This window comes from Periophthalmus magnuspinnatus, chromosome 11 (genome assembly GCF_009829125.3).
Source record: "Periophthalmus magnuspinnatus isolate fPerMag1 chromosome 11, fPerMag1.2.pri, whole genome shotgun sequence".
In the NCBI taxonomy this organism is placed as follows: domain Eukaryota; kingdom Metazoa; phylum Chordata; class Actinopteri; order Gobiiformes; family Gobiidae; genus Periophthalmus; species Periophthalmus magnuspinnatus.
The window spans coordinates 242,420-270,419 of NC_047136.2; the positions used below are offsets into that span (position 1 = coordinate 242,420).

The 28,000-nt window shown below is 45.2% G+C and overlaps 1 protein-coding gene across 1 annotated transcript; it reads left to right on the forward strand.

Moving 5' to 3' along the window:
- The first annotated feature begins 240 nt into the window (after positions 1-240).
- On the forward strand, positions 241-22,365 carry LOC117378985 (hippocalcin-like protein 4). Its single transcript, XM_033975702.2, has 4 exons — positions 241-307; positions 18,817-19,062; positions 20,905-21,120; positions 22,168-22,365. Exons 2-4 carry the CDS (start codon positions 18,901-18,903, stop codon positions 22,363-22,365), a joined length of 576 nt encoding a protein of 191 aa, XP_033831593.1. The 5' UTR covers positions 241-307; positions 18,817-18,900.
- Positions 22,366-28,000: the final 5,635 nt, after the last annotated feature.

The following is a 28,000-nucleotide window of genomic DNA, read 5'->3' on the forward strand; positions in this document are numbered from 1 at the left end:
ACATACACACACACACACACGATGATGTGGTGTTGTATAAACCCTGTGTTTGTGTCTCGTCTCTCTTGACTCTCGTCTTTCTCTCTGTTAAACTCGACACACAAACACTCGCTCATGTTCTGCATGTTTTATTTTTCCAGCCAATGGCGAGGCTCGAGGGGCGGGGCCAGTGTGTTGTCAGGGGAGACGGAGGTTCATTCATCCTCAGAGAGGAGAGAGTGCTCTAAACACACACCGAGAGACACGAGCACGTGCTGCAGGACGGGATTTATCACCTGAAAGAAGCACATCTCACCAACATCCCAGAGTAAGGCTTTTTATTCTATTAAAGTGATGTGTTTGTGTGAAGTTAAGGCTGGTTCATCTCAGTGTGAGCTGTTTAAGGATCAAACAGATTTATGTAAAAGTGAATACGAGACAGTTTATGTTTTAAAGATGTTTTTCCAGTGTCATTTTGGGAGTAAAGACACAGTGTGTGTGTGTTTGTGTGTGTTTGTGTGTTGGTGTGTTTGTGTGTGTGTGTGTGTGTGAACACGGTGCAGGTCACAGGGTCCAGTCCAAATATATGAGTGTGTGTCCAGTGTCTGACTCTATGAGTTTCAACAAGGAGAAAAGCAAACGTGGAAACATGAGCCACTGCAGCATTTATCAGCCTCATCCAGCCTGTGGCTCCGGGTCCTGCCCCGTGGCTCCGGGTCCTGCCCCGTGGCTCCGGGTTTGACTTGGAGCCGTCTCTCACGAGCTGTAAACTCGAGTCTGAGTGATGCAGAGGACTCAGGTCTGTGACTCAAGGAAAAGGACGGACACTGGACGTATTTCTCACAGATTTTGAGTCTTATGAAGCTTCAAATGTGGTGATTTTGATAAAGTTTTGAGCTGAATTTTGTTGATTTTGTTTTTATTTGTATATTTTTGTTTTGTTTAAATTCTAAAATAAACCCTCAGCCTTTTCAGCAGGTCACACAATAAGAAAAATACTTTTACTTTTCAGTCCTGTTCATCAATGTAGTGGAGAAAATCCAGATGCTGCTCTCAGATGTACTCAAGTAAAAGTACAAAGTACACACTGTAAATGTACTGAAGTCAAGTACAAAAACGTGTACTGAAGTGCAGTACTTTACTTTTACTCTGTTACGTTCACCTCTGATTAATTGTTTCTGTGGAAACATTTAAAGGATGAGATTCAAACGATGAGTCGAGTCTTCCACAACTTTATGTTTAAACGTTTTTGTTTTATTATTTTTGATGCATCGTTGCCTCGTCCTCTTCACCAGAAATGATCTTTGTCTTTGCACCAGCCCCAGACAGGACTGACCAGAGCCTGTCCAGAGTCTGACCAGAGTCTGACCAGAGTCTGACCAGAGTCTGACCAGAGTCTGACCAGAGTCTGACCAGAGTCTGACCAGAGCCTGACCAGAGCCTGACAGACAAACAGAGTGTTCTCCAGAGCAGACCCCAGTCTCTGCAGTTCTTCTGTGCAGTTCCTCTGTGCAGTTCCTCTGTGCAGTTCCTCTGTGCAGTTCCTCTGTGCAGTTCTTCTGTGCAGTTCCTCTGTGCAGTTCCTCTGTGCAGTTCCTCTGTGCAGTTCTTCTGTGCAGTTCCTCTGTGCAGTTCTTCTGTGCAGTTCCTCTGTGCAGTTCTTCTGTGCAGTTCCTCTGTGCAGTTCCTCTGTGCAGTTCTTCTGTGCAGTTCCTCTGTGCAGTTCTTCTGTGCAGTTCCTCTGTGCAGTTCTTCTGTGCAGTTCCTCTGTGCAGTTCTTCTGTGCAGTTCTTCTGTGCAGTTCTTCCTGAGTCTGTAGAGCTTCACTTTATTAAAATCAGACTTTTTTATGGTCTGATTTTTACTGTTTTATTGCTCCACAGTTGTGTGATTCTTCTGGATGTTTTATGATTTTTCATGTGTTTATTTTGAATTATCTGTGTCATATTTGACCCTGTGCAGAACTTTGGGGTAGTGATGAGACTTTATGAACTTGACCTTGATGTTGTTACAGACGACTTTTACTTTAAAGATGTTCTGAGGGTCAGACTCGAGTGAAAATGAACGTCCTGGAGCAGCTTTTACACTTTGAGCTTCTGTAAACTGGTTGATATCGTCTGGTGCTGTTCAAAGTGATGTTTGTCCATAGTTTTAGTCGTTGATGTTTTGGAGATGGACAGTGTTGTTCCTCAGCTGCATCGGCCCATTGATGTATTTAGTTTATACAAATGTCCTGCCTGTGGCCTTGAAAAATGCTAAACTCGTGCTGTACGCAGATGACCCCACAGTGGACACGGCTACAGCTTCATCAAATGAACTGAACAAACTGACGAACGAGGAGCTAAAGTCTGAACAGAGACTGAAAATAAATGTGGACGAATCGAGACAAACAACTGGGACCAAAACTATGAGCCATGTCTCCAACTGTTCATGAATCAAACACCGACTGAACGGAAGGAAATCTCACCCAAGTGTCATGACCAGAGACTGTTTATGTAAACGGACATAGCTAACCTGCTAGCCGTCGCGCTACAAACAGGAGGTGATCATGGGCGAACTTCAGCTCCATCGAATCTGCTTCAGACTCATTCTGGTCTTAAATGTTCGTATTAACCCTCTACATGATCCTGGGGTTTTTATTTCACTATTGTGTCTGTAAATCAAGATATGAACATTAATAACAGACAAATAGCGTTAGCAACAGGTTTGATTGACAGCGTTGCTAAGCAGGAAGGGGCGTTACCTTCATCAGCCTCACTCTGGATTGGCTCTTTGGTTGCTATGATACTCATAGTTGTAATTCCAAATCTGCCCATGACTCTGGCTCAAACAAGAATCAGCTTTTACCAAACAAAATTAATTGTGTTTGGTAAATGTTTCGACACAATATTTAAATTCTACATATCTCCTCCATGTTTATAATTATAGATATAAAAAGCTGCTCATATGACTTCGTAGGCGTCTTTGTCGGTGCAGAACGTTTCATCGACATTGTGGGTTTTGTCGGGGAGAAAACAAATTGCAAACGTACAGCACTTCAGAGTCACACTGAGATCCAACGTTTATGTAAATTTGTCTGAACACATTCTGTACTGGACAGGAGACACGGCACGGAGGAGACTGATGGACAATGGTCTACAGTCCAACAGCCAATCAGGACGCACGACACAATGGTCTACAGTCCAACAGCCAATCAGGACGCACGACACAATGGTCTACAGTCCAACAGCCAATCAGGACGCACGACACAATGGTCTACAGTCCAACAGCCAATCAGGATGGAGTAAAGTTGCACAAATAAATCTGCGAGACAGCGAAAAGTGAACCATGATATAGTGAGGGACAACTGTACTGTCATGATCGGCCCCGGAGACGACGGCGGCGGCGCTCACAGAAACGTCAGGAATAAGTTGAATAACCTTCCAAATACACAATGACATTCCCAAACGCCACGTGCCTCATTACTCTACTGCTCTACTACGCCCGCTGTGGGAATCCCGTCACACTCTCCGTAACATTGACCCCGCAGTGACCCCATAGTGTCCATGTCCACTTACAACATGTTTATTCTGTAGCGTACGCCGTTGTCCTCGTGCGTCGAGTCTGTGTGACAGGTCAGTGGACGGGGCAGGTCATCGCCGTCACCGCTTCCTCTTTGGAAAAACGTATTGATTTTTTACACTAGTTACAGCTCGGACAGAACCGGCGCCGTGTGCGTGAAAGACCGTCCAGTGTTCTGTTTTCTCACGTTTCCCTGGAGCTAAACCTCAGACGTGCTCCACTTCAGACGTCCAGGCGTGCGATAGATCGTCTGGCCGTGTTTTTGGCGTGTGCTTAAACATGCGTGTCTGAATGTGATTGATCCATCGTATGTGCCACGTGGTTTATTACCCCAGACGCACAGACGCACAGACGCACGGGGCAGAGCGTGGACGGGGGGATGGAGCGACGAGAGTCATGGACAGAGCTGTGGGCTGGAGTTCGGGGGTTGGTTTGGTGAAATGCAAAGAGGTTTTTTTTTGTGCAAAACTTTGTAAAATAGAACATTTATATCTGGATTATGGTGAATGATTGTGACAAATGATGATAAAATGAAGTGCAAAAGACGAAGTTTAAATCCACGTCTTCACTCCTACAACCACGGATTTAAACTTTGTCTTTTCCCGCCTAAAGAGATCGCAGAAACTACTAAAACTTAGTTAAGAATTGTCCAACGCGTTATTAAAAACTGGAAGGACGACTGTAAACTCAGGGCTGTGTTTTATCAGTGAAAGTAAGAGCATTTTTTAAAGGTGGTACAACGAAATATTAGAGCGTGTGACCTTGTTTTTTTTTTATGGCGACTTTGTTGTTGGCCACGCAGTGTTTAAAACCTCATCGGTCGAGCTCCCACAGACGAATGCTGCCGTCGAGCAAGACACTTAACCCCTCACCCCAGCGTCTTTGTGCACTGGTGTATGAATGTGTGAGTATTTTTTTTTTTTTTGTTGTGAAGCGCTTTGAGTCTTGAAGGTGGAAAAGTAAACGTGTGAACCTTTTACTGTTTACTGTTGTTGTAAAGATTATCAGTCAAGTTTTATTTGTTTGTTTATTTTATTTCTAGCTGTATTTATAATATGAACATTCTATTGATATTTTGGTACAGTCGCTCTCACATTCTTGCCAATACAACTGGGTCAGGCTCAAACACATGGCTCTGATGGATCCACCAGTCGTGAGTTACATAATGAAAAGGTCGTGGTGGGAGGAGTCAGTGTGGAGCGGCCGCAGCCTTTCACCGCTGCACCTCCACAGAATGTTTATAAAGTCACGACCTACTAAATGTAACTTATTATGGGGTCAAAGAGAAAGAAGAACTGTCAGCTCCTGTGATGATGCAGCGCTCAGGTTTAGCACGTAGCATGAGCGATTATCAGGGACAATGTGGACGTCTCAGGACAGTTTAAATTGTATTAGCACAGTCTCAGTCCGTCTCAGTGTTCAGCTCCAGATGAAGCTCATATGGGGCAAATTTGGATCCAAGTTCTGACCTCAAGTATCATAGCAACCAAAGAGCCAATCCAGAGCCAGACTGTTGAAGGTAACGCCCCTTCCCACCTGCACCACTGGTTTAGCAAACCTGTTGCTAACGCTAGCAGGAGCGACCTCGGGGAAAGAAGGACCTGATTTGTCTGTTATTAATGTTCAGATCTTGATTTACAGACACAATAGTGAAATAAAAACCCCAGGATCATGTAGAGGGTTAATACGAACATTTAAGACCAGAATGAGTCTGAAGCAGCAGAGACAGAGAGAGGACAGAGTTTTTACACAGAGAGTGAACTGGAGCCAGAGTCGATGGAGCAGGAAGTGCACCAGAGGCAGGTTAGATATGTCCATTTATATAAACAGTCTGTGGCACAGCTCTAGATGTTTTCCTTTAGCCTAATTACTGAAGTGATGGGTTAAAATGTAGTTTTGGTTTGGTTTTCTACATAAATCCTTCATTTTGTGTGTAGTTTTATTAACATCACTGCACACTGACCCTGGAGCTGTTTGAATCTCCTCCGTTTCCTTCTCAAACTGTCACAGCCTTTGTCCGAAACACATGAAACAGCCCCGAGATGAGCAGATAAACACCATCACCTCCACCGGGAAGCACCGTCACCTCCACCAGGAAGCACCGTCACCTCCACCAGGAAGCACCGTCACCTCCACCTCGCTCAGGACACTGTGGGGCAGGGCTTAAGGCTTTGACTTTATATGTCGTTTGAACATAAATCCTCCACAGCCTGAGAAGAACAATAATGAAATGAAAAGAGTCACTTTGGCCTCAGTTTTACTCACCTCTGAGAAGAAGCAGCTCAGAACTGTCCCTGAGCCTGGACCTGGGTCAGACGTCCTTCACCAGTGACTCTGCCCTGCTCCTCTGTGGATTCTGGCGAGGTCCCAGGACCTGACACATCTGACCGTACAAACACCTTCACCAACTGGCTCCTTTAGATTTTGAGCAGTAGCTCTACCCCGAGCTCCTCAGTACATTCCTCCTTATGTCCTGTCACCGAGAGGGACAGTCCCGTCACAGTTCCATGGCTGTGGAGCTCATCTTCTTGAAGTTGGACCCTGACACTTGTTGGTCCCCATGAGCCCTGCGGCTCAGCTGTGCTGGAGTCACCACCAGAGGGCGGCGTTCCAGCGTCTCAGGTCGATAAACTGTGCCAGGATTCATCTGTCACACCAAATCCATTATGTAAATCATGTGACGCTTGAAGGCACCGCAGTTTGAAGGTGAATTCTTCCATGAACAAAAAACAAATCCCAGGAAATATTATGTAAAAAATATACAAAATCAGAGGATTTGTAAAACGGTGCAGGTTTAATGACCGAGGTGTGAGTGTTTAAAGTTGATAAAGATCAGTGTGGATCACACCAGAGTCACACGTAGTAAATCCACAGTGTGATCATAAACAGGCTGAGTCATGAGAGCGGCTCCTCCCCAGGCGCTGCTCTTAAATTAGAGTTTGAACTGCAGCGAGGTGAGCGCCGTTTCTATAGCGATGTCTCCTCCTCGTTCAGTCGCCACAGAGATGTCCTCAGATCAGAATAATGAGATTCTTCAGATCGGAAACACCGGCTCTGCAGCGATCAGCCGCGTGCGCCGCGTGCGGCGGCTCGTTTTAGTGGAAAAATACATTTACCACTTTAGATTCTGTTCAGCTCTTTGGGAAAAACAACAACCAGCACATTTTAAACCGCGTTATTCCTCCTTAGTGTTTTTCACAACTTTTACCATCAAGATAATGCTAAAAACAACTAGCATGCTAAGCTAATACGTCCAATTGACCCGGGACAGGCCTTTGTCCAGCAGATTTACACAAAACCAGTGATTTGTCCCAGTTTTATGCAAGAAATGTCCCAGATGTCCCTGTGTTTGACCAATCTGACCCTGTCAACAAAAGACGAGGGGAAACTGTTATTTGTTTAACTAAAATACAGATAAACAAGCTTGGAAATGTCCATAAAGCAAAAAAATTAATCAACAGACGTCCTTTAGATTATAGATTATACACTGACCCATGAGTGACCAACGGGTGAGTCGAGAGTGGACATTATCATGGGCTCGTTTCATAATTCTATTCATCCAAACCCGGGTCATTTTGAAAATCTGGTCACTTTAAAATAAACCAGCGAGATAATGCTAATGACAGCTAGCACGCTAAGTGTTTCTTTCTGATTATTTAATTATAAAATAAGTCTATAGTTTGAATTAAATTGAAGTCACTGAGGAGTTGTGGTGCCGCAGCTGCCCTGGGGCTGACTGCTGCAGATGTGGCTGCCCGTCTGTGCCATCGGCCTCTCCGCTCCTTTAGCAGATTTGACTAAAAAATTTTTCAGAGTCACTTTTCTGCTGTAATTAAACCCGTCGTGTAGATGAGGCGCATCAGGGAGATTTTAATAACTCGTTCGGTTTGACAAACATAACGGTCCCGCCCCTTTGGCAAAGAGCAGATCTGATTGGACCAAAGCTTCGCCTGTGCCTCATGTGATTGGCTGTTACCGTAGCACATTATTTTTCATTTTGTCTCAGTGTTTGTTTCTATTACATGGTCCATCATTGATAGGTTCACCTTTTTAACCTATATTACAGTTCAAAAGAGAAGAGAAGACAAGAGAGATTATTTTGTCTCAATATTGAGGAGAAAGAGCGGGGAGGCAAAACCTTCAGTTTACAACCTCACTCCTTTCTGAAGTCTCCACCGTCTTTCTCCTCCTTTTATTTAGTTAGGGACCCTAGTTACAAATGCGTTCTCAAGGGATGGGGGACATAGTTTACATAACAAAATAAAAACATATGATAAGATTCACAGAGAAATACATTTTGTTTTCGCATCTCCAAAGGTCATTCCCAAGATGTTTCTGTTTCACACATTCAGAGTGACCTTCTTCCCGTGGGATCCTGCAACTTTCAAAAGATAACTTCTGCAAGACTCAAGAACAAACATTAGTACAGATTACATAGTTTACATAGTTGAAATGAATATAATGATTATAGTAACTACAGTTACAGTACAGTACCTACAGTACCTTTAAAATGAACAGTGAGATAACATCATATAACTTGAATATATATTTTGAATCCATCATTCCCTCCTGTTTATCGAACTGTGATTTGGAAGTGCTCCTTCAGGGTTCTCGTCATCACTGCCCTCCAATAGGTACATCTGCACCCCTTTGTCCTCAGGTGCGGAGGAGATGGCAGCGGTTATTAACCTATTGATCAGGGAACGAAGACAAGGAATACAACAGCATCCACACAAGGTTAAAATAGCTACAAACACAGCGATTGATACTAGGACCGATGAGACCAGTGCTCTGCAGCGCCCAAACCCCCTTAGCCCGTCATCCCAGAAGGGGGTACTCAACCCAGACTGCTCCTTTAAGCGTCTCTTCATCGCACGCAGGCTGCCTATAGCTCTAGTCAGGCTTCCGTCTGCAGCGGTATTGTTAGGGATGACCACGCAACAGCTGGCCCCAATAACAGAACAAACTCCTCCTCGTTCTGCCAGGAGCGTGTCAACAGCTATGCGGCATAAGTGAGGTGGCGCTTAGTTGCTCGTGCACTGCTTCAAACCCCTCCTGTGTGTAGTTTCTCAATTTTTGTAGTGGATGTAGTTGATTCTGTCTACGTTTTTATTGGGAGTGATTGGAATTATAGCGGCTATTAAAGGAATATTTTCAAATCCTGTGGCAATTTGATTAACTAATTTATATTTATCAGGAACCCCTCTGGGCACTCCAATCGCATGGTTTTCAGTATATAGTTGTTCAATCAATGCTGTTAATTGTTCTTGTTCTATTGACATTACTTCTATAGGTATTATCAGATTAACTAGAGCGCATACTCCAGAAAATTCATTTGGCATATTTGCTCTAAGTATTTTCTCACTGGGTAGTGCTTTATTTGTAGTCAGATTTTTTTCACATAGATTTCCATCAATATTACCTAAAACATTCGTTACCGAATTTGAGCGTTGGATACAGGTGTAATTTCCTTTTGGCAATTTGGCCTCAAATATTGGTTTCTGTTTTTCAGGTTTAGTTAGTGCCTCTGGTACTGTTTTAGTTAAGATATCCTCCACACATTGCACTGTTAACTCAGGAGGTGTTGGTACCATTCTTAAAAGCGGTCTGGGTCCCATACAAGCAATACAGTCTTTATTAAAGTACTTTGATGTCTGTTCTATCATTGTTAGCCAATTGTTTCCAAAATCAGATACACCAGTTGCCATATTGAACACTTGTTCTTTAGTAAAAGTTACTGTTGCTTTAATTTTTATTCCGCTACTTTGCAGCCTGGGACTCAGAACCAGTTCAGGGGTTTGTAACATTTCACATATAATTAATTAGTCAAATTATTCTTTATATTATTTATTGTTACCAGTAGATTGGATTCGGTTTTGGCTAAGGTTAGGAGCTCTGCCTGCCTACCTGCCGATATATTTGACCTATATGCTTTACCATCCCCACTGTTGATACATGTGAGACACCATGTGTCAAAATTGCTGCATATTTTAAAAGATTTTTTGGTAAAATAGGTTTTCCTTCTGGTAGTACTAATGTATGGAAAAGTACCACTAGTGTCTAATTTGGAGGAGTAAAATGCCACTGCTCTGAGCTTATCCCCATGTTTTTGTGTTAAAACTGACGTCATAAAATGACGTCTACCATTTGCACAAAAGGTTTGTCATAGTCAGGAAGTGCTAACACAGCACTAGAAACTAAGGCCTGTTTTACTTCTGTAAATGCTTTTTCACTCTCCTCTGTCCATTGTAGTTTGTCATGCATATTTATTGTCACATCATACATCATTTTACTCAATGGATGGGTGATTTCAGCGTAATTAGCTATCCACTGCCTACAGTAATTAGTTAATCCTAGAAATGACATCATTTGTTTCTTTGTTTGAGGTTTTAGTGCTTTAAGTATAGCCTCTTTACGTCCTGCTACTATTGTACGGCCTCCAGCAATTAAACTATGTCCTAAATACTTCACTGTATTTTTGCAAAGTTGAAGCTTATTTTTACTCATTTTATGGCCATTTTCTGCTAGGAATTTTAGTAGAGCAATTGAATCAATTTCACATGATTTTCTATCTGGGGAAGCCAAAAGTATGTCATCCACGTACAGAAGTACTTGGCTTCCTTTAGGTGGGTTAAATTTTGCTAAGTTAGCCGACATTGCCTGTGAATATATTGTTGGACTTTCACAATAACCTTGTCCTAATCGTGATAATGTATATCTACGTCCCTCAAAAGTAAATGCAAACCAGAATTGACTATCTTTATGTATAGGCACAGAGAAGAAAGCATTACTAATGTCTACAACTGTAAATACCTCAACATCTGATCTGAGTGAATTCAGTAGTGTGTGTGGATCTGGCGCACACGGTGCTCGCTGAATTACTGCATTATTTACAGCTTGTAGGTCCTGTACCATTCTCCATCCTGTAGATGGTGCTTGTTTCTTCACAGGAAATATTGGACTATTACAAGGTGAATCATCACACTCCACTATTACCCCTGCTTGTTTTAAGCTTTCTATTTCTGGTTTAATCCCCTCTATAGCATCAGGTTTTAATTTATACTGTTTCACACAAGGTCTTTATTCAGATTTGGGTCTAATTGTTACCAGTATTACCCCTTTAATCAGACCTACATCAGATGGCCCTTTTGACCACAAACACTGTGGTACGTCACTTAATATGGCCTCTTCCTCTTGTGTAAGTTCTAACGCATGTCAGGGAAACAGTTCTTCCTCATCATCTGGGTGAATAACATATAAGTTGTTGTTGGTCTGAACTTCATCACGACCCAACAAATTTAACGGGCTGTCAGGGAAATACAATACAGCTAGTTTTATTGTCTTTCCCTTCGGATCTTGTATCATGACAGGTTTTGTCAGTGAAACATGTGTAATTCCTCCATTTGCTGCTCTCCCCACTGTGTATCATATGTGGGACTTTAGTTTTCATGGTGGTTTTGCACACACCAGTATCACACAAGAAAGAAATTTGTACCCCATTAACTAGTAGATTTTGTTTGTTTTGTTTTCTTTTTGTCTTTGTTTGTTGTATCACACGTCTGGACTATTGTATTTTTGTTAATGGTGTCTTATAACCTGTGGAATTTAAGGGCTCGGCATTCTTTGTATGCAAGACACAATAATAAACAAACTAAAGTAAAACTAAACTAAAAAGTAGAGTAACTTTTGGTAAGGTGCGTCCGCACCCTAATGCAGCTTGTAAATCAACTAGTATTTTTCCTTCCTGTGGTTTTTTATCACTTTATCTGCATGCATTGCATGGTCTACATATTGGTCCAGTGCCCCTGTAGCAAAATTTATATAATGCTTGTCAATCCAATTACGAATTCTTGTGGTAGAATTAGCGTGCAAAGCATTCTTTAATTGCTGTCTGTATGCACAATTTTCATTGCCAGCTTCATCTTCAAGTCCACTATGTACTTTAAACACCTTTGTAAATCTGTGTTTAAACTCCTCAAAATCTTCATCCTCTTTTTGTTTAGTTCTGTTTATTTCCATATAATTTGCTCTCCTAGTGAATCTATTTTGGATCCTTGTTCTTAATGCTGTCAACCTAACTAGGAGTTGTTCGTCATCATGGGACAGTATTTCCAAATTATCTTGATCTGTACCTCTTTTTTCACCTTTTAGCTTTTGTCTCACTTCTAGTTTGTGTAGTTTTCATCTGGTGTAATAGCTCTGTTGCCTCTTGATACGGGTGATACGGAGGAAGGGGGCACTTGCTGCTCCCCTCCCGCTACTGCTCCCTCTATCTCGGCTTGAGCCTGCTGTACCGGTGTTTCTGGCCGAGCCGCTATTACAGTGGTGAAATCATCTTCCTCCTTTGTATTAAGCATAATTTGTTGCTTACGTTTTGCCTCTGTTTGGCCTTTTTCTCTGGCTTGTGCCAATTCTAACCATTTTTCCAAATGATAGTACAGTATAGTATAGATAGTATAGTATAGTATAGTATAGATAATATAGTAATGATAGATAGTTTACACATATCATATTCTTTATTTTTGTATTTTTCCTGTATTTTATTTAGTATTTTATTTAGTATTTTATTTAGTATTTTATTTAGTATTTTATTTAGTATTTTATTTTGGATTTTATTTTGGAGCTCCATTATTTTAGAAGATTTTAACTCGCCTTCAAATTTATATTTTGTTACCCACAAATCTAACTGTGTACATTTTTCAGGATATTTTTATTATTTATTTTGCGTGCACGGCTTTTCAGTCTATCTTTTGGTGTCAATTTTGTAGTTTTATTTCCCATTTTTATTTCCTCAAATTTAGTCCAGCTTTTAACTCCTAGGGAGGTCTCTATTACTGGAATACAACAACAACAGGTTGGTACGAGTGATTAGTGTGGTATCTCTCACTTTAGCCTCAGCAGGCGGAGAGATCTTGCCTCTGCATCCACAGAAATACACCGTATTTCCCCAACCTTTTTGGTATGAGCTTCGTCACCTAGTGGTTCAGAATCTCCACTCACACGTCTCTCTCTCACACACACCCTTGCTTTTTATTTACTTCCCACGGTTTTGTACCAGCCAGTAAAATGTCACTATTTTACTCGGTAACGGGACTCCGCATCCGTCCCTCTTATCACGGTTTTGTACCGGCCAGTAAAATATCACTATTTTACCCGGTAACGGGACTCCGTATCCGTCCCTAGTACTACTACTACTATTAGTATTAGTAGGTTTTAGTACCTAATTGGAGCCTAGGATAATTAGGGTTTTTCTACGCGCATGACCCCCAGTCATACCGTTTTTTTAAGCAAGACTTACTCACTCGTCTCGTCTCTCTCCCTCGGTATCCCGTCAACCTTTAGACTCCAAAAGATATCGAAGAGACCAGTCCTGGAAAAGGTCTCATATGCTGTGGCCACAGTCTCTCCTGGGTCTCCGACATCCGCTGGAGTCCTCCGGTATATTGGGATCCGGCTCGAAGGACCAAGTTGATAGGTTCACCTTTTTAACCTATATTACAGTTCAAAAGAGAAGAGAAGACAAGAGAGATTATTTTGTCTCAATATTGAGGAGAAAGAGCGGGGAGGCAAAACCTTCAGTTTACAACCTCACTCCTTTCTGAAGTCTCCACCGTCTTTCTCCTCCTTTTATTTAGTTAGGGACCCTAGTTACAAATGCGTTCTCAAGGGATGGGGGACATAGTTTACATAACAAAATAAAAACATATGATAAGATTCACAGAGAAATACATTTTGTTTTCGCATCTCCAAAGGTCATTCCCAAGATGTTTCTGTTTCACACATTCAGAGTGACCTTCTTCCCGTGGGATCCTGCAACTTTCAAAAGATAACTTCTGCAAGACTCAAGAACAAACATTAGTGCAGATTACATAGTTTACATAGTTGAAATGAATATAATGATTATAGTAACTACAGTTACAGTACAGTACCTACAGTACCTTTAAAATGAACAGTGAGATAACATCATATAACTTGAATATATATTTTGAATCCATCAATCATGTTGCACATTTTTGTGTTTGTTGCCGTCGCTGAGGAGCTGGACTCGTTTTCGATTGATTCAGTTTAATTTTACACAGATTTTCAGCGTCGTGTTTTTCCTCCGAACACGACAGCAGCGGCTCGTTCTGCTGTCGCCTTGTTTCCAAACCAATTACAGCTTTTGGCAGCTAATCATTTTCAGTCATGGTGCATCAATCCACAGCATCAGCAGAGCCAAGAAGAACATGTGACCTTTGCCTCGTCGCTGCCTCTGCTGGTCGTAGGAAGAACTGAACCGCGCCGTCCTGGTTTCACTGGAGGATTATCGGCTTCAGCAGCTTCAGTAGTAAAGAAGCTGTTGGCTGTAAAATCATCAGGTGTTTGACGTTTCAATTAGACACAAACTGAATCAACTGCAGCTTTTCCTCAGAAAGTGTTTCAAAAATAGAACACACGGAGCTGATTTTTGTGTCCTAAACTGACAATTTAAGACTCCAAAAGATGTGATTTTTATGTCAAAAAACAATAAAAAATATAGTTTTAAAATGAAAATACACCAGACTGAGTGATACAGGATGAGACTTAGACATGTTCATCTTAAATTTATAGTTAATTGTTTTATTATTTATTGAAATCTAAAGTTTGATGAAGAAACACTGTCCATTTATATTTATGTGAATGATTCGTCTTAATCTGTGAAAGTTTCAGACGTGTCCAGAGTTTATTGCCTCTGACACAGACGTGTTTATCTCGCTCGTCCAGTCGGGGAGGGGGCGGGGCCAGGCTGAGCAAACAGCACCGTCGGCACGGCAACAAGGATGACACGCATTAACCACAGCGTTAGTGCGTTTAATGTGACGGAGCGTTAAGGCAAAGCAACACTCACCTGTCTCTGTCCTGTCTCTGTCCTGTCTCTGTCTCCATCCTGCCTTTGTCCTGTCTCTGTCTCTGTCCTCTCTTTGTCCTGTCTCTGTCTCCGTCCTGTCTCCGTCCTCTCTCTGTCCTGTCTCTGTCCTGTCTCTGTCCTCTCTTTGTCCTGTCTCTGTCCTGTCTCTGTCCTGTCTCTGTCTCTGTCATCTCTTTGTCCTGTCTGTCTCTGTCCTCTCTTTGTCCTGTCTCTGTCTCCGTCCTGTCTCCGTCCTCTCTCTGTCCTGTCTCTGTCCTGTCTCTGTCCTGTCTCTGTCCTCTCTTTGTCCTGTCTCTGTCCTGTCTCTGTCTCTGTCCAGCTCAGATGGAGACTTGAAAATGTTTTTAACTGTGTTTTTTTTGTTTCCTTTTCATAAAGACAAACCAAGAGTAAAGACAGTTTTCCTCTGAGGGAGCAGGAATCAAACCACCAACCTCCAGATCAGTGGATATTAATAATATTAATATTAATCCATGAATCCAAACTCGTCTTCTCTGAGCTCCAAAAATTTTGCATTTTGCCAAGATTGTTGCATCATAGGTAAAAATCTGGACTTCTCTTGTGCAGATGAACATGTTTTCTGATCTGTTCATGCACAATGTAAATGAGAAAGTCCTGAGACCTGCCCCGAGACATGAGACCTGCCCCGAGACATGAGACCTGCCCCAAGACCTGCCCCGAGACATGAGACCTGCCCCGAGACATGAGACCTGCCCCGAGACCTGCCCCGAGACATGAGACCTGCCCCGAGACATGAGACCTGCCCCGAGACCTGAGACCTGCCCCGAGACCTGCCCCGAGACATGAGACCTGCCCCGAGACATGAGACCTGCCCCGAGACATGAGACCTGCCCCGAGACCTGCCCCGAGACATGAGACCTGCCCCGAGACATGAGACCTGCCCCGAGACCTGAGACCTGCCCCGAGACCTGCCCCGAGACATGAGACCTGCCCCGAGACATGAGACCTGCCCCGAGACATGAGACCTGCCCCGAGACCTGCCCCGAGACCTGAGACCTGCCCCGAGACCTGAGACCTGCCCCGAGACCTGAGACTTGCCCCGAGACCTGCCCCGAGACATGAGACCTGCCCCGAGACCTGAGACCTGCCCCGAGACCTGAGACCTGCCCCGAGACCTGCCCCGAGACATGAGACCTGCCCCGAGACCTGCCCCGAGACCTGAGACCTGCCCCGAGACCTGCCCCGAGACCTGAGACCTGCCCCGGGACATGAGACCTGCCCCGAGACCTGAGACCTGCCCCGAGACCTGCCCCGAGACCTGCCCCGAGACCTGAGACCTGCCCCGAGACATGAGACCTGCCCCGAGACCTGCCCCGAGACCTGCCCCGAGACCTGCCCCGAGACCTGAGACCTGCCCCGAGACCTGAGACTTGCCCCGAGACCTGCCCCGAGACCTGAGACCTGCCCCGAGACCTGAGACCTGCCCCGAGACCTGAGACCTGCCCCGAGACCTGCCCCGAGACATGAGACCTGCCCCGAGACCTGCCCCGAGACCTGCCCCGAGACCTGAGACCTGCCCCGAGACATGAGACCTGCCCCGAGACCTGAGACCTGCCCCGAGACCTGCCCCGAGACCTGCCCCGAGACCTGAGACCTGCCCCGAGACTTGAGACCTGCCCCGAGACCTGAGACCTGCCCCGAGACCTGAGACCTGCCCCGAGACATGAGACCTGCCCCGAGACCTGAGACCTGCCCCGAGACCTGAGACCTGCCCCGAGACCTGAGACCTGCCCCGAGACCTGAGACTTGCCCCGAGACCTGCCCCGAGACATGAGACCTGCCCCGAGACCTGAGACCTGCCCCGAGACCTGAGACCTGCCCCGAGACATGAGACCTGCCCCGAGACATGAGACCTGCCCCGGGACATGCCCCGAGACCTGAGACCTGCCCCGAGTAGAACAACAGAGACATGGATATAGAACGAGTCATAACCTCCTGGGCCTGACCCCCCCGACCTGCAGAGCGTCCTGGACTTCACTTCTGTCCTTTAAACTTCACATTTTTCTAAACTCGTCCTCGTCTGGAGTTGAAACTCTCTCTGTTTGTGGAGACGGGACGTTCTCTTCCCCAGAATGTCCCTCGTGTCCACCTGGAGCCTCTGAAGGTCCACTCTGTTTGGACAGAGACGATTTATGTCCAGGACGAGGACGATGTGTCCACAGTGTGTCCACGAGTGAGACAGTGTGCCAGGCTCCAAGAGGTCGAGCTGTGGGCCTCGGCTTAGTCAGGGCCTGTGCTGTGTGTGTCGAGGGCTGTATGTGTGTGTCGAGGCTTGTATGTGTGTGTCAAGGCCTGTATGTGTGTGTCAAGGCCTGTATGTGTGTGTGTCGAGGGCTGTATGTGTGTGTGTCGAGGGCTGTATGTGTGTGTCGAGGGCTGTATGTGTGTGTCAAGGCCTGTATGTGTGTGTCGAGGGCTGTATGTGTGTGTCGAGGGCTGTATTTGTGTGTCGAGGGCTGTATTTGTGTGTCGAGGGCTGTATGTGTGTGTCGAGGGCTGTATGTGTGTGTCGAGGGCTGTATGTGTGTGTCGAGGGCTGTATTTGTGTGTCGAGGGCTGTATTTGTGTGTCGAGGGCTGTATGTGTGTATCGAGGGCTGTATGTGTGTGTCGAGGCCTGTATGTGTGTGTCGAGGGCTGTATGTGTGTGTCGAGGGCTGTATGTGTGTGTCGAGGCCTGTATGTGTGTGTCGAGGCCTGTGCTGTGTGTGTCGAGGGCTGTATGTGTGTGTCGAGGGCTGTATGTGTGTGTCGAGGCCTGTATGTGTGTGTCGAGGCCTGTATGTGTGTGTCGAGGGCTGTATGTGTGTGTCGAGGGCTGTATGTGTGTGTCAGGGCCTGTATGTGTGTGTCGAGGCCTATATGTGTGTGTCGAGGGCTGTATGTGTGTGTCGAGGGCTGTATGTGTGTGTCGAGGCCTGTATGTGTGTGTCGAGGGCTGTATGTGTGTGTCGAGGGCTGTATGTGTGTGTCGAGGGCTGTATGTGTGTGTCGAGGGCTGTATGTGTGTGTCGAGGGCTGTATGTGTGTGTCGAGGCCTGTATGTGTGTGTCGAAGCCTGTATGTGTGTGTCGAGGGCTGTATGTGTGTGTCGAGGGCTGTATGTGTGTGTCGAGGGCTGTATGTGTGTGTCAGGGCCTGTATGTGTGTGTCGAGGCCTATATGTGTGTGTCGAGGGCTGTGCTGTGTGTGTCGAGGGCTGTATGTGTGTGTCGAGGGCTGTATGTGTGTGTCGAGGGCTGTATGTGTGTGTCGAGGGCTGTATGTGTGTGTTCAGGCCTGTGTGTGTGTGTCAAGGCCTGTGTGTGTGTGTCGGGGCCTGTATGTGTGTGTTCAGGCCTGTGTGTGTGTGTCGAGGCCTGTATGTGTGTGTCGAGGCCTGTATGTGTGTGTCGAGGCCTGTATGTGTGTGTCGAAGCCTGTATGTGTGTGTCGAGGGCTGTATGTGTGTGTCGAGGGCTGTATGTGTGTGTCAGGGCCTGTATGTGTGTGTCGAGGCCTATATGTGTGTGTCGAGGCCTGTGCTGTGTGTGTCGAGGGCTGTATGTGTGTGTCGAGGGCTGTATGTGTGTGTCGAGGGCTGTATGTGTGTGTTCAGGCCTGTGTGTGTGTGTCAAGGCCTGTGTGTGTGTGTCGGGGCCTGTATGTGTGTGTTCAGGCCTGTGTGTGTGTGTCGAGGCCTGTACGTGTGTGTCGAGGCCTGTACGTGTGTGTCGAGGCCTGTACGTGTGTGTCGAGGGCTGTACGTGTGTGTCGAGGGCTGTACGTGTGAAGAGTCAGACGGAGCCTGGACTCATTTGTGTCGTTGCTTCTGTAAAAATAATCAGATTAAAGATTAAAGGATTTAAACACAAAGAATTAGGAAACGTGACAGAAACAAAAAACAGGACAAACAAAAAAAACAAAACACACACTGGTTACATTTGTAGAGTGTACAGTGTACAGTGTGTTATGTGTGTGTTGTGTGTGTTGTGTGTGCACAGCTATGTGCTGTCATGCTAATCCTAACATTTATACTGCAGTTGTATGCTAACAGAGCTGTAGTTGTGGCATAAAAAGTTACAAAAAGCAAAAAAAAAAAATCAAGTTTTCAAACAACGATTTAGAATAATTTCTTATTTTGAGCAGCAGTTCTGTGTCTGTGGAACATTGGCTCATCCCTGTGATGACACAACTCTGCACCTGCGTTTTACTAAAACATCAGGCTGCCCACTGGACGTCCTGAAGCACATCCCAGAGCACGTCATGGCCTCGCTGGGGCAGGTGTCCCGGGACCTCCTGCCTCCTCGGGGATGTAGTTTGAACTGTTGTTTGCCCGTCACCTCCTCACCTGTGTTCTGCACTTCTTTCCTGTTGCGTCTCCTGCAGCTCGGCTCGTCTCTCGGCTCGTCTCTCGGCTCGTCTCTCGGCTCGTCTCTCGGCTCGTCTCTCGGCCCCAGAAGGTGAAGCGTCATGGGGAAGCACAACAGCAAACTGGCCCCCGAAGTCCTGGACGACCTGACCAAGAGCACGGAGTTCAACGAGGCCGAGCTGAAGCAGTGGTACAAGGGCTTCCTCAAAGACTGTCCCTCCGGAATCCTCAACCTCGACGAGTTTCAGCAGCTCTACGTGAAGGTGAGCACAGGGAGGAGACGAGAGGAGGCGCACAGGGAGAAGGAGATCGGGGAGCACAGGGTGGAGACGGGAGGAGGAGTACAGGGAAAGGAGGATTGAGAGGAGCACAGGGAGGAGATGGGGAGGAGGAGACCCACAGGGAGACAGGGATCAGGAGGAACGCAGGGAATCGGGGATCAGGAGGAGCATGGGGAGGAGGAGACACACAGGAAGGAGACGGGGAGGAGGAGACGCACAGGGAGGAGGAGACGCACAGGGAGAGAAGGATCAGGAGGAGCGCAGGGATCAGGAGGAGCGCAGGGATCAGGAGGAGCGCAGGGAGACGGGGATGAGGAGGAGGTGCTGTGGTTGAGGCTCTGCCTTTTGTGTCTCAAAATTCAACTCACCAAAACCTTTTTTTGTCTAAATGTGAAAATAGGAAAATCATCTCACTGATCACTTCTCTCGTGGACTCACTCTCTCACTCTTTGACCCTCACTCTTTCACTCTCTCACTCTTTGACCCTCTCTCACTCTTTCACTCTCTCACTCTTTTACTCTCCACTCTTTCACTCTCTCACTTTTGTACCGTCTCATTTATTTGGTGATTCAAAGTGACTTTCTCTTAACACTTCTAAATAATTTAAAGTTTAAAGTCTGTGTAGCGTCTGTGATGTCTCCAGATGAAGCTCATCAGTTACATGTTTGGAATTCTGACCACGAGTATCATAGCAACCAAAGAGCCAATCAGGAGTGAGGCTGTTGAAGGCGACCCGCTTAGCAACGCTCAAACCTGTTGCTAACACTAACAGGAACAACCTTATTTACAAACAGTGCAAAGTGCAAAAACTGACAGTAGATCAGTCGGTGAGTCGGGAGCGGGGTGTGTGCCGTGGTCCAGGGGAAGAGTCTGAGACGGGACGGACCGGTAGAGAAGAGCAGGGTCAGAGCTGAGCGGGTCCAGGGAGCAGGATCTGGAGAGGAGCAAAAGTATCCAGTTTAGCAAAATCAAAAAGCACAAACACATGAACTGAGCCAAGCGAGGAGTACCACAGAGATACACGGACGATCTGGCGCTGAGTGTCAGGTCCTGGCTCCTCTTATCCTCCCCAGGTGCAGCTGATTGTAGATTAGCTCCAGGTGTGTGTGGGAGGAGCCAAAATCTCCGCCCAGCTCCAGGCTCAGACACAGAAGGGAGGGGGGAAAGTGCAAAAAAGGGCAGGACCGACAGGGATCATGACAAGTTCATAGCCCGATGTCCGACATTTTTATTGTATTTGCAGCTAAATCCAATTAGGCCGCCATTTTGAATGTTTTATTATGTAAATGACGTGTTTGTGTCTGGTCTGTAATAATGTTTGTTGGAAATGATTGGTGAATACTGGTAAAGCACCATAGACTGTTATATATATAAATGGACATAGCTAACCTGCTAACCGCTGCGTTCCAAACAGGAAGTGATCATGGGCGCACTTCTGGCTCCAATTCACTTTACATCAAAAAACTGTTGGCTCTTGGTGTTTTGTTATTTTGTCCAGAACTCAAGATGAACATTAATAACAGACAAATCAGGTCCTTATTTCCTGTTAGCGTTAGTAACAGGTTTGATTGACAGTGTTGCTAAGCTCCCACTCCCTGTTAAACCAGTGTGGGCAGGAAGGAGCGCTACCTTCAACAGCCTCGCTCATGATTGGCTCTTTGGTTGCTATGATATTCGTGGTCAGATTTACAAATATGTCCCTCTGCTCCAGCCTCAATGAGCTTCGTTTGGAGCTGAAGCTGTGGTGACGTCTCACTCTGTAACTTCTTTATTTACTTTTATATTCTTACACTTTTAACCAAAACGCTTTGATTTCGTGTGCAGTTTTTCCCATACGGCGACGCCACAAAGTTTGCTCAGCACGCCTTCCGAACGTTTGACAAGAACGGCGACGGGACCATCGACTTCCGGGAGTTCATCTGCGCTCTGTCCATCACCTCTAGGGGGAGCTTCGAACAGAAACTCAACTGGGCCTTTAACATGTACGACCTGGATGGGGACGGCAAGATCACACGTATGGAGATGCTGGAGATCATTGAGGTACTTTCATAACCTTATGTAATCATCTTTAAAGCTACACTACGGAACTTTGCTGTTGGAGAATCGGCCCTTGGAATGTTCCGCAGTGTAACGTTAAACTTATCTGCAGGACAAGGAACAGGTCAAAGGTTTGAACAGGTGACACCAAGAAAACATGTTTTTATCACTAAAAACACAACTGAATAAAAACAAGACAGATCAGCCTAATGCCTCACTGTGGAACATTCCAGGCAAAACAATAACAGTCTATAACCCACACGTCTATAACCCACCCTGCCCCTGTCCTGCCCCTGTGTCTTGATGTGTCCTGCCCCTGTCCTTCCCCTGCCCCTGTCTGTCCCCTGCTCCTGTCCTGCCCCTGTCCTTTCCCTGCTCCTGTCCTGCCCCTGTGTCCTGCCCCTGTCCTCCCCCTGTCCTGCCCCTGTGTCCTGCCCCTGTCCTCCCCCTGTCCTCCCCCTGTGTCCTGATGTCCTGCGTCCGTCCTGTTGACATTTGAGGCACATAAAGGTCAGACAGATTCTCCACAAACATGTTCATGTTGGAGTCGTGTTGGTCGAGTTTGATCCACTGATTTTAAAAACTACATTTGCTCTTTAATGTTTGTGTTTCATGTTTTAGAACTTAAAAAAAATGTTACAGCAACTGTTCTGTCTCCGTGATCCCTCAGTCGTCTCGTGTTTTCTCCGTGATCCCTCAGTCGTCTCGTGTTTTCTCAGTGATCCCTCAGTCGTCTCGTGTTTTCTCCGTGATCCCTCAGTCGTCTCGTGTTTTCTCCGTGATCCCTCAGTCGTCTCGTGTTCTGTCTCTGTGATCCCTCAGTCGTCTCGTGTTTTCTCTGTGATCCCTCAGTCGTCTCGTGTTTTCTCCGTGATCCCTCAGTCGTCTCGTGTTCTGTCTCTGTGATCCCTCAGTCGTCTCGTGTTTTCTCTGTGATCCCTCAGTCGTCTCGTGTTTTCTCCGTGATCCCTCAGTCGTCTCATGTTCTGTCTCTGTGATCCCTCAGAGAGACACAGTGTGATCCTTTGTTTTTCCTGATGCTTCGTTCAGGCCATTTACAAGATGGTGGGCACAGTGATCATGATGCGTATGAACGAGGACGGCCTGACCCCGCAGCAGCGCGTCGACAAGATCTTCTCCAGAATGGACAGAGACAACGACGACGAGATCACACTGGAGGAGTTCAAAGAGGCGGCCAAGGCTGACCCCTCCATCGTCCTGCTGCTACAGTGTGAGATGCAGAAGTAGAGACGGAGGAAGGGTGGAGGGGTGGAGCGGTGGAGGGAAGAGGGGAGGGGTGGGGGGTGGGGGGGGGGTGGTGGAGGGGGGAGGGGGGAGATAGACTGGAGCAGACGACATCCAAGAGTCAGAGGAACATGAGGCTGAGGAGGAGGAACTTCTGCAGAAGGTTCCACAGTCGTCCAAGTCCCAGAGTTTGTGAACAGACTCATGAAATCCAGACTCCTTTTGTGAAATATTAAATACCCAGAGTCACCCAGCGCGGCTCAGGTCAGGGGTCAGAGGGGTCAGAGGGTCAGAGGGGTCAGAGGGGTCAGAGAGTCAGAGGGGTCAGAGAGTCAGAGGGTCAGAGGGGTCATGGAGGCAACAAAAATATCTGAATGTTACAGTATTGCATTTATCTTATTTATTCACTCAATACACTCATTCTGACTGTTGTAACTTTAATGCCACATTGAGGAACATTCTAGACAAGGCAGCAGTAATGCAGTTACTAACCCTAAAAAACACACAAACACACAGAGCACAGCCCCACCTGAGTCAAACAGCTCCACCTGAGTCAAACAGCTCCACCTGAGTCAAACAGCTCCACCTGAGTCAAACAGCTCCACCTGAGTCAAACAGCTCCACCTGAGTCAAACAGCTCCACCTGAGTCACTCTTACAGGAGCTGGAGCGGCTCATCAGAGCCATAATTACTCAGAACAAACGGCCTTTTGTGAAAGGCCAAACCTGTTCCCATGATGCACTGCACCTCACAGGAGCAACTGAAACACTCACCTGTCCTCCACCCCGCTGTCCTCCACGCCGCTGTCCCCCACGCCGCTGTCCCCCACGCCGTTGTCCCCCACGCCGTTGTCCCCCACGCCGTTGTCCTCCACGCTGCTGTCCTCCACTGTCCACTCTGTGTCTCGCAGCCGCGTAAATGTCACAGAGGAAACACTTTGATAATTGGAAAAGGGAAACGAATCTATAGAAAAAAGAGCAGAGTTTGAACTGAAGCTGAGGACTGTGAGACTCTGTGTTATCACAGTTTAACTCTCACAGTTTAACTCTCACAGTTTAACTCTCACAGTTTAACTCTCACAGTTTAACTCTCTCAGTTTAACTCTCACAGTTTTAACACTCGTTAAACAGCTTCATTTGTATTTTCTTCTCATTGGAGCAAATCTGCACTGTCTTTGTCTGCATCTGAGAGAAACTGTGGGGTTTTCGCTCTACTTTTAGCGTGGTTAGCTGTTAGCATGTGAGCTAACGCTTTATAAATGAAGCCCCAGGTTTACAAAACAGTAATAACACTATTGAGCTAAGTGTCATATCCTCTTTATAACTCCATCCTCAGACCTAAATCTAAACAAGGAAAACAACAGGGCTAGCCAGTATGCTAGTAGCCAGTATGCTAGTAGCCAGTATGCTAGTGGCCAGTATGCTAGTAGCTAGTATGCTAGTAGGTGTGAAAGCTGGCCAGAAATCATTTTTATTTGAAGGTGCTGACCTGAGAAACTAGAAGTTATACTGTCCTCAGTGAGATTAGCCCCGCCCTAAAGGCGGAGTTACAGCTGTTGTTGTTTCAGTTTTTTTTATTGGTTAATTTAATGGGACCATGTGCAAACACATTAATCCAATTAAAGAAGAGATTATTTACACCAGATTTAGCTAAAGCTCATTTCCATCTTCAGTCCCAGAGCAGCTGAACAAATAAAATACAGTGAAGTATCGATATATTTAAATCAAACCTGCACTGTCCTGTTCTCTCATTTAAAAACATTTAAAAACATTTAAAAACATCACACTCCACATTTACACATTTAAAAATAATAAAGAAATTAGCCTATTAGCTCCACATGCAAATACAAACTAGTGTTGACCCTCCTCCTCCTCTGTCGTCTCCTGACGCCTCTCTCAGCCTAATGCTAACGCTAATGCTAACTCTAACTCTAATGCTAACATTTCTGTTACGTGAAGGATTCTCACAAAAGCGTCTTCAAACCGTCCGTCCGTAGGATTAAACTGTAAATCTCTGTCATTTAGTGGTTTGTGGCTTTAAGGCGAAGGTGAACCACCGACTGTGAACCTGAACAGTTCATCACGTTGCACATGGTGAGGTCACTGTGTAAACGGAGCGTTTTTATGTTTGGACGTCTCCTCCTCAGCCTCTAAACCACTGTCCTGCTATTGTAATAAAAACATGTACATCACTGAAGACTGTAATCGTGTTTATGAAGCTGTAAAGTGCGACTAAAGCTTCAGCCAGAGCCGCTTCTACGAAGAAACACAAACACGTTACATTTCAATGTGGAACCTCGAACATTATCTCCATTTTACCACAAAAAAATATTTGTAATAAAAGTCCACATCTGAAAACTGTGAGACTGTGTGTGTGACATGACATGTGGGGACACGTGTGTGTGTGACAGGACATGTGGGGACACGTGTGTGTGACAGGACATGTGGGGACACGTGTGTGTGTGTGACAGGACATGTGGGGACACCTGTGTGTGTGACAGGACATGTGGGGACACGTGTGTGTGTGTGTGTGTGTGTGACAGGACATGTGAGGACACCTGTGTGTGTGTGTGACAGGACATAGGGGGACACCTGTGTGTGTGTGTGTGTGTGTGTGTGTGACAGGACATGGGGGGACACCTGTGTGTGTGACAGGACATGTGGGGACACGTGTGTGTGTGTGTGACAGGACATGTGGAGACATGTGTGTGTGTGACAGGACATGTGGGGACACCTGTGTGTGTGACAGGACATGTGGGGACACCTGTGTGTGTGACAGGACATGTGGGGACATGGGTGTGTGTGTGACAGGACATGTGGGAACACAAGTGTGAGTGTGTTTGGTTGTAAAGTACATGTGGGGACATGGGTGTGTGTTTGACAGGACATCTGGGGACACAAGTGTGTGTATGATGAAACATGTGGGGACATGAGTGTGTGTTTGGTTGTACAGTACATGTGGGGACATGTGTGTGTGTGTTTGGTTGTACAGTACATGTGGGGACATGGGTGTGTATTCTTGTGTTTTGTATTTGTATCATTTGTGGAACAATAGACGGCTAAGTCCAGGCTAACTTTGTAAATATTTATGTCACGAGTATTACATAATTATAATACTGTTGCTTTGTTTCTGCTGATCCGTCTGAACGTCGCCTCCTGGTGCAGTAAAAGTAAAAGTTTAAGATTTGTTTCATGAAAAGTCAGAGACTTTGAGATGTTCATGTGAAGCTGAAGGGCTGAGTCTCTGTTTCTTCGGTTAAACCGGTTCCTTTTCCACTTTCTGTGGTTGTAGATGTAAAATAATTACACGATGAAACTTTACAGATGAAGAATACGCCTTAGTATAACTTTATATTTATCCAGCGTAATTCAAAGACATGCTCATGCATTTACAATGTTTTTTTAATTAATTTTTTTTTTTAAATTAAAAATACAAAGCTCATTGAAACTTTATAATAACTACATCTTAAAGCCACAGTATGTCACTTTTGACAATAAATAAATGTTGTTCAGCTTTAATCTTCTACAGTATGACACAACACTAACACTTAGTTTTTGGAGATTTCATGGTAAAGTCCAGTTTGATGGAACTGTGTCTGACCCCTGACCCCTGACCCCTTCTGGACATATGACATCATCACATTCTGTCTCATGTGTTATTAAGGCAAAATAACGTGTAGTTATTATAAAGTGAGACCCAAAGCTTTGATTTTATTTTATTTATTTAGTCATTGATTATTTTGTGTCGTGGCCTCCCTCAGTGGACCTCAAACATTCTGTGGACCTCAAACATTCTGTGGACCTCAAACATTCTGTGGACCTCACGTCTTTTGTTTCTAATAAACCGAACAGTTTATTTTAAATGTGTTGGACCTAATCCAAATAAAAATATTAAATCCATTATTTCTACTGAAGCTGAATAAGTTAAAGTGAAGAATCTGACACTTTAAACTGTGATGAGTTCAAATGGAGTCAGATAAAATCCATTTCACGCTTCAGCCTCTGTTTCTTCGACGCCTTAATCCCTGAGGTCACTGACGTTTGTTCAGATCTGACTCGTAAACGAGCGGCGCCTCCATAAATCTATTTCTCAGCTTCTGTCCTTCCTCGTTTGTGACCCACTGCCTCACGAGTGTCACTGTCCTCATATATTTTATTTCATTTTTTGCTGTAAAAATGTTCACGCACTTGTGTGTAATTCTCCCTTTAGTGCCAAAGAGTGGACCATGTAAATGTGAGAGTCCCAGTGTAGACCAGAGCCTTTATGAACCTTTGACCGTGTGATATTTAGTTTTAATTCGTGCAGTAGAATCCTGTTCTTCTGAAGATGTTTTTTTTTGTTCCGTGTTTTAAAATCGTTCGGCTCCTGGAACAAAAACTCTGTAACTATTTTTGTTAGAATAAACTCATGAGAAACTTCCTCTTTGCTGCGTCTTTTTCCTCTGCATCTACACGACACTGAAGCGTGAGTCATCGGCGCCGGCGACGTCACGCCTCTGCAGTGATGTCAGCTCTGGTGTTGTCACGGCAACGGCACAGAGACGAGCGCCGGGGACGTGTGTGCACGTGTGTGCGTGTGTGCACGTGTGTGCACGTGTGCACACACAAGTACAACACACACAGGTGCAGAGATTATGAAATGACCTTCTGAGTGTGTGATTATGTCAGAACATCGTGAGAATAATCATGATCATTTATTTCTTTATTCTTTATTTATCAAGACCAGGTGCAAATCCATTAATCTCACAAAAGAAAAGATGATTTGTTTCAGTTTTAGCTCCTGCTTTTCCTCTGGGCCGGTGAAAACACATTAAAATAATACAATAAATACAACATCAGTTCATCTTTAACATTATCAGTAAAATATAATAAATGTCCCGTGTGTTTCCTTCAGTCTAAACTCATAAAACTTCAGGTTTTTACAGATTAAACTGATTAAACTGATGTGACACAAACATAAACTAAAATGTACTTTTTCAATTTCTAGTAAAATTATTCAAATCATATCCACAGACAGTTTCAGAGTCTGGAGCTCGTTCCACCGTCTGATGGTTTGAAAAGAAAAGGTTTTTATTTTAAAGCCCTACTGTGCACTTTTTCAGCTCAGATGTGCATTAAATAAATAAATACATTTATAAAACACAATATCTAATCTTCTGAATCAAGCACAATGAGCCGTGTCCAGAGTAAAAGCCTCAGTTCATCTGCACAGGTCAGTGAGCTGCAGTTTGGACAGTGACCACACGATGGCGCCACATGCGCATTATTGGATTTGAGTCACGTGTTCAGGCTGGAGTCTGTCGAATGTAAAATGTGTTCGACTGTTTCATGATCAAGTTTCTCCACAAAAAAGACTCAGACGTTTAAATCTCAGTGATGAAGTTTCAGGAAATGTTTTTGTGAAAATCCTCGTCACAAAACAAACTTTCACAAAAATGTAAAAGATAAAAATAAAGAGTTTGTCCTTGTGTCGTTTCAGGCTGAAGTCGTTAGTGAAGCTGAAGTGGAAAGAGTCACATCCATTAAACACTTTGGCTTTAGGCGAATTCACCTCCACACTGCCCCCTGTGGACACAGTGTGCAACAACATGTGAAAAGAGCCTGAGAGGAAAGAGCCAGAGCTGAGCCAGAGCTGAGCC

Bases quoted from the DNA above. Each gene is read 5' to 3' on its own strand.
- LOC117378985 (XM_033975702.2), top strand. From the start codon at position 18,901: ATGGGGAAGCACAACAGCAAACTGGCCCCCGAAGTCCTGGACGACCTG. The intron at 19,063-20,904 runs GTGAGCACAGGG...TTTCGTGTGCAG, and splicing joins TTCAGCAGCTCTACGTGAAG to TTTTTCCCATACGGCGACGC. The intron at 21,121-22,167 runs GTACTTTCATAA...TGCTTCGTTCAG, and splicing joins AGATGCTGGAGATCATTGAG to GCCATTTACAAGATGGTGGG.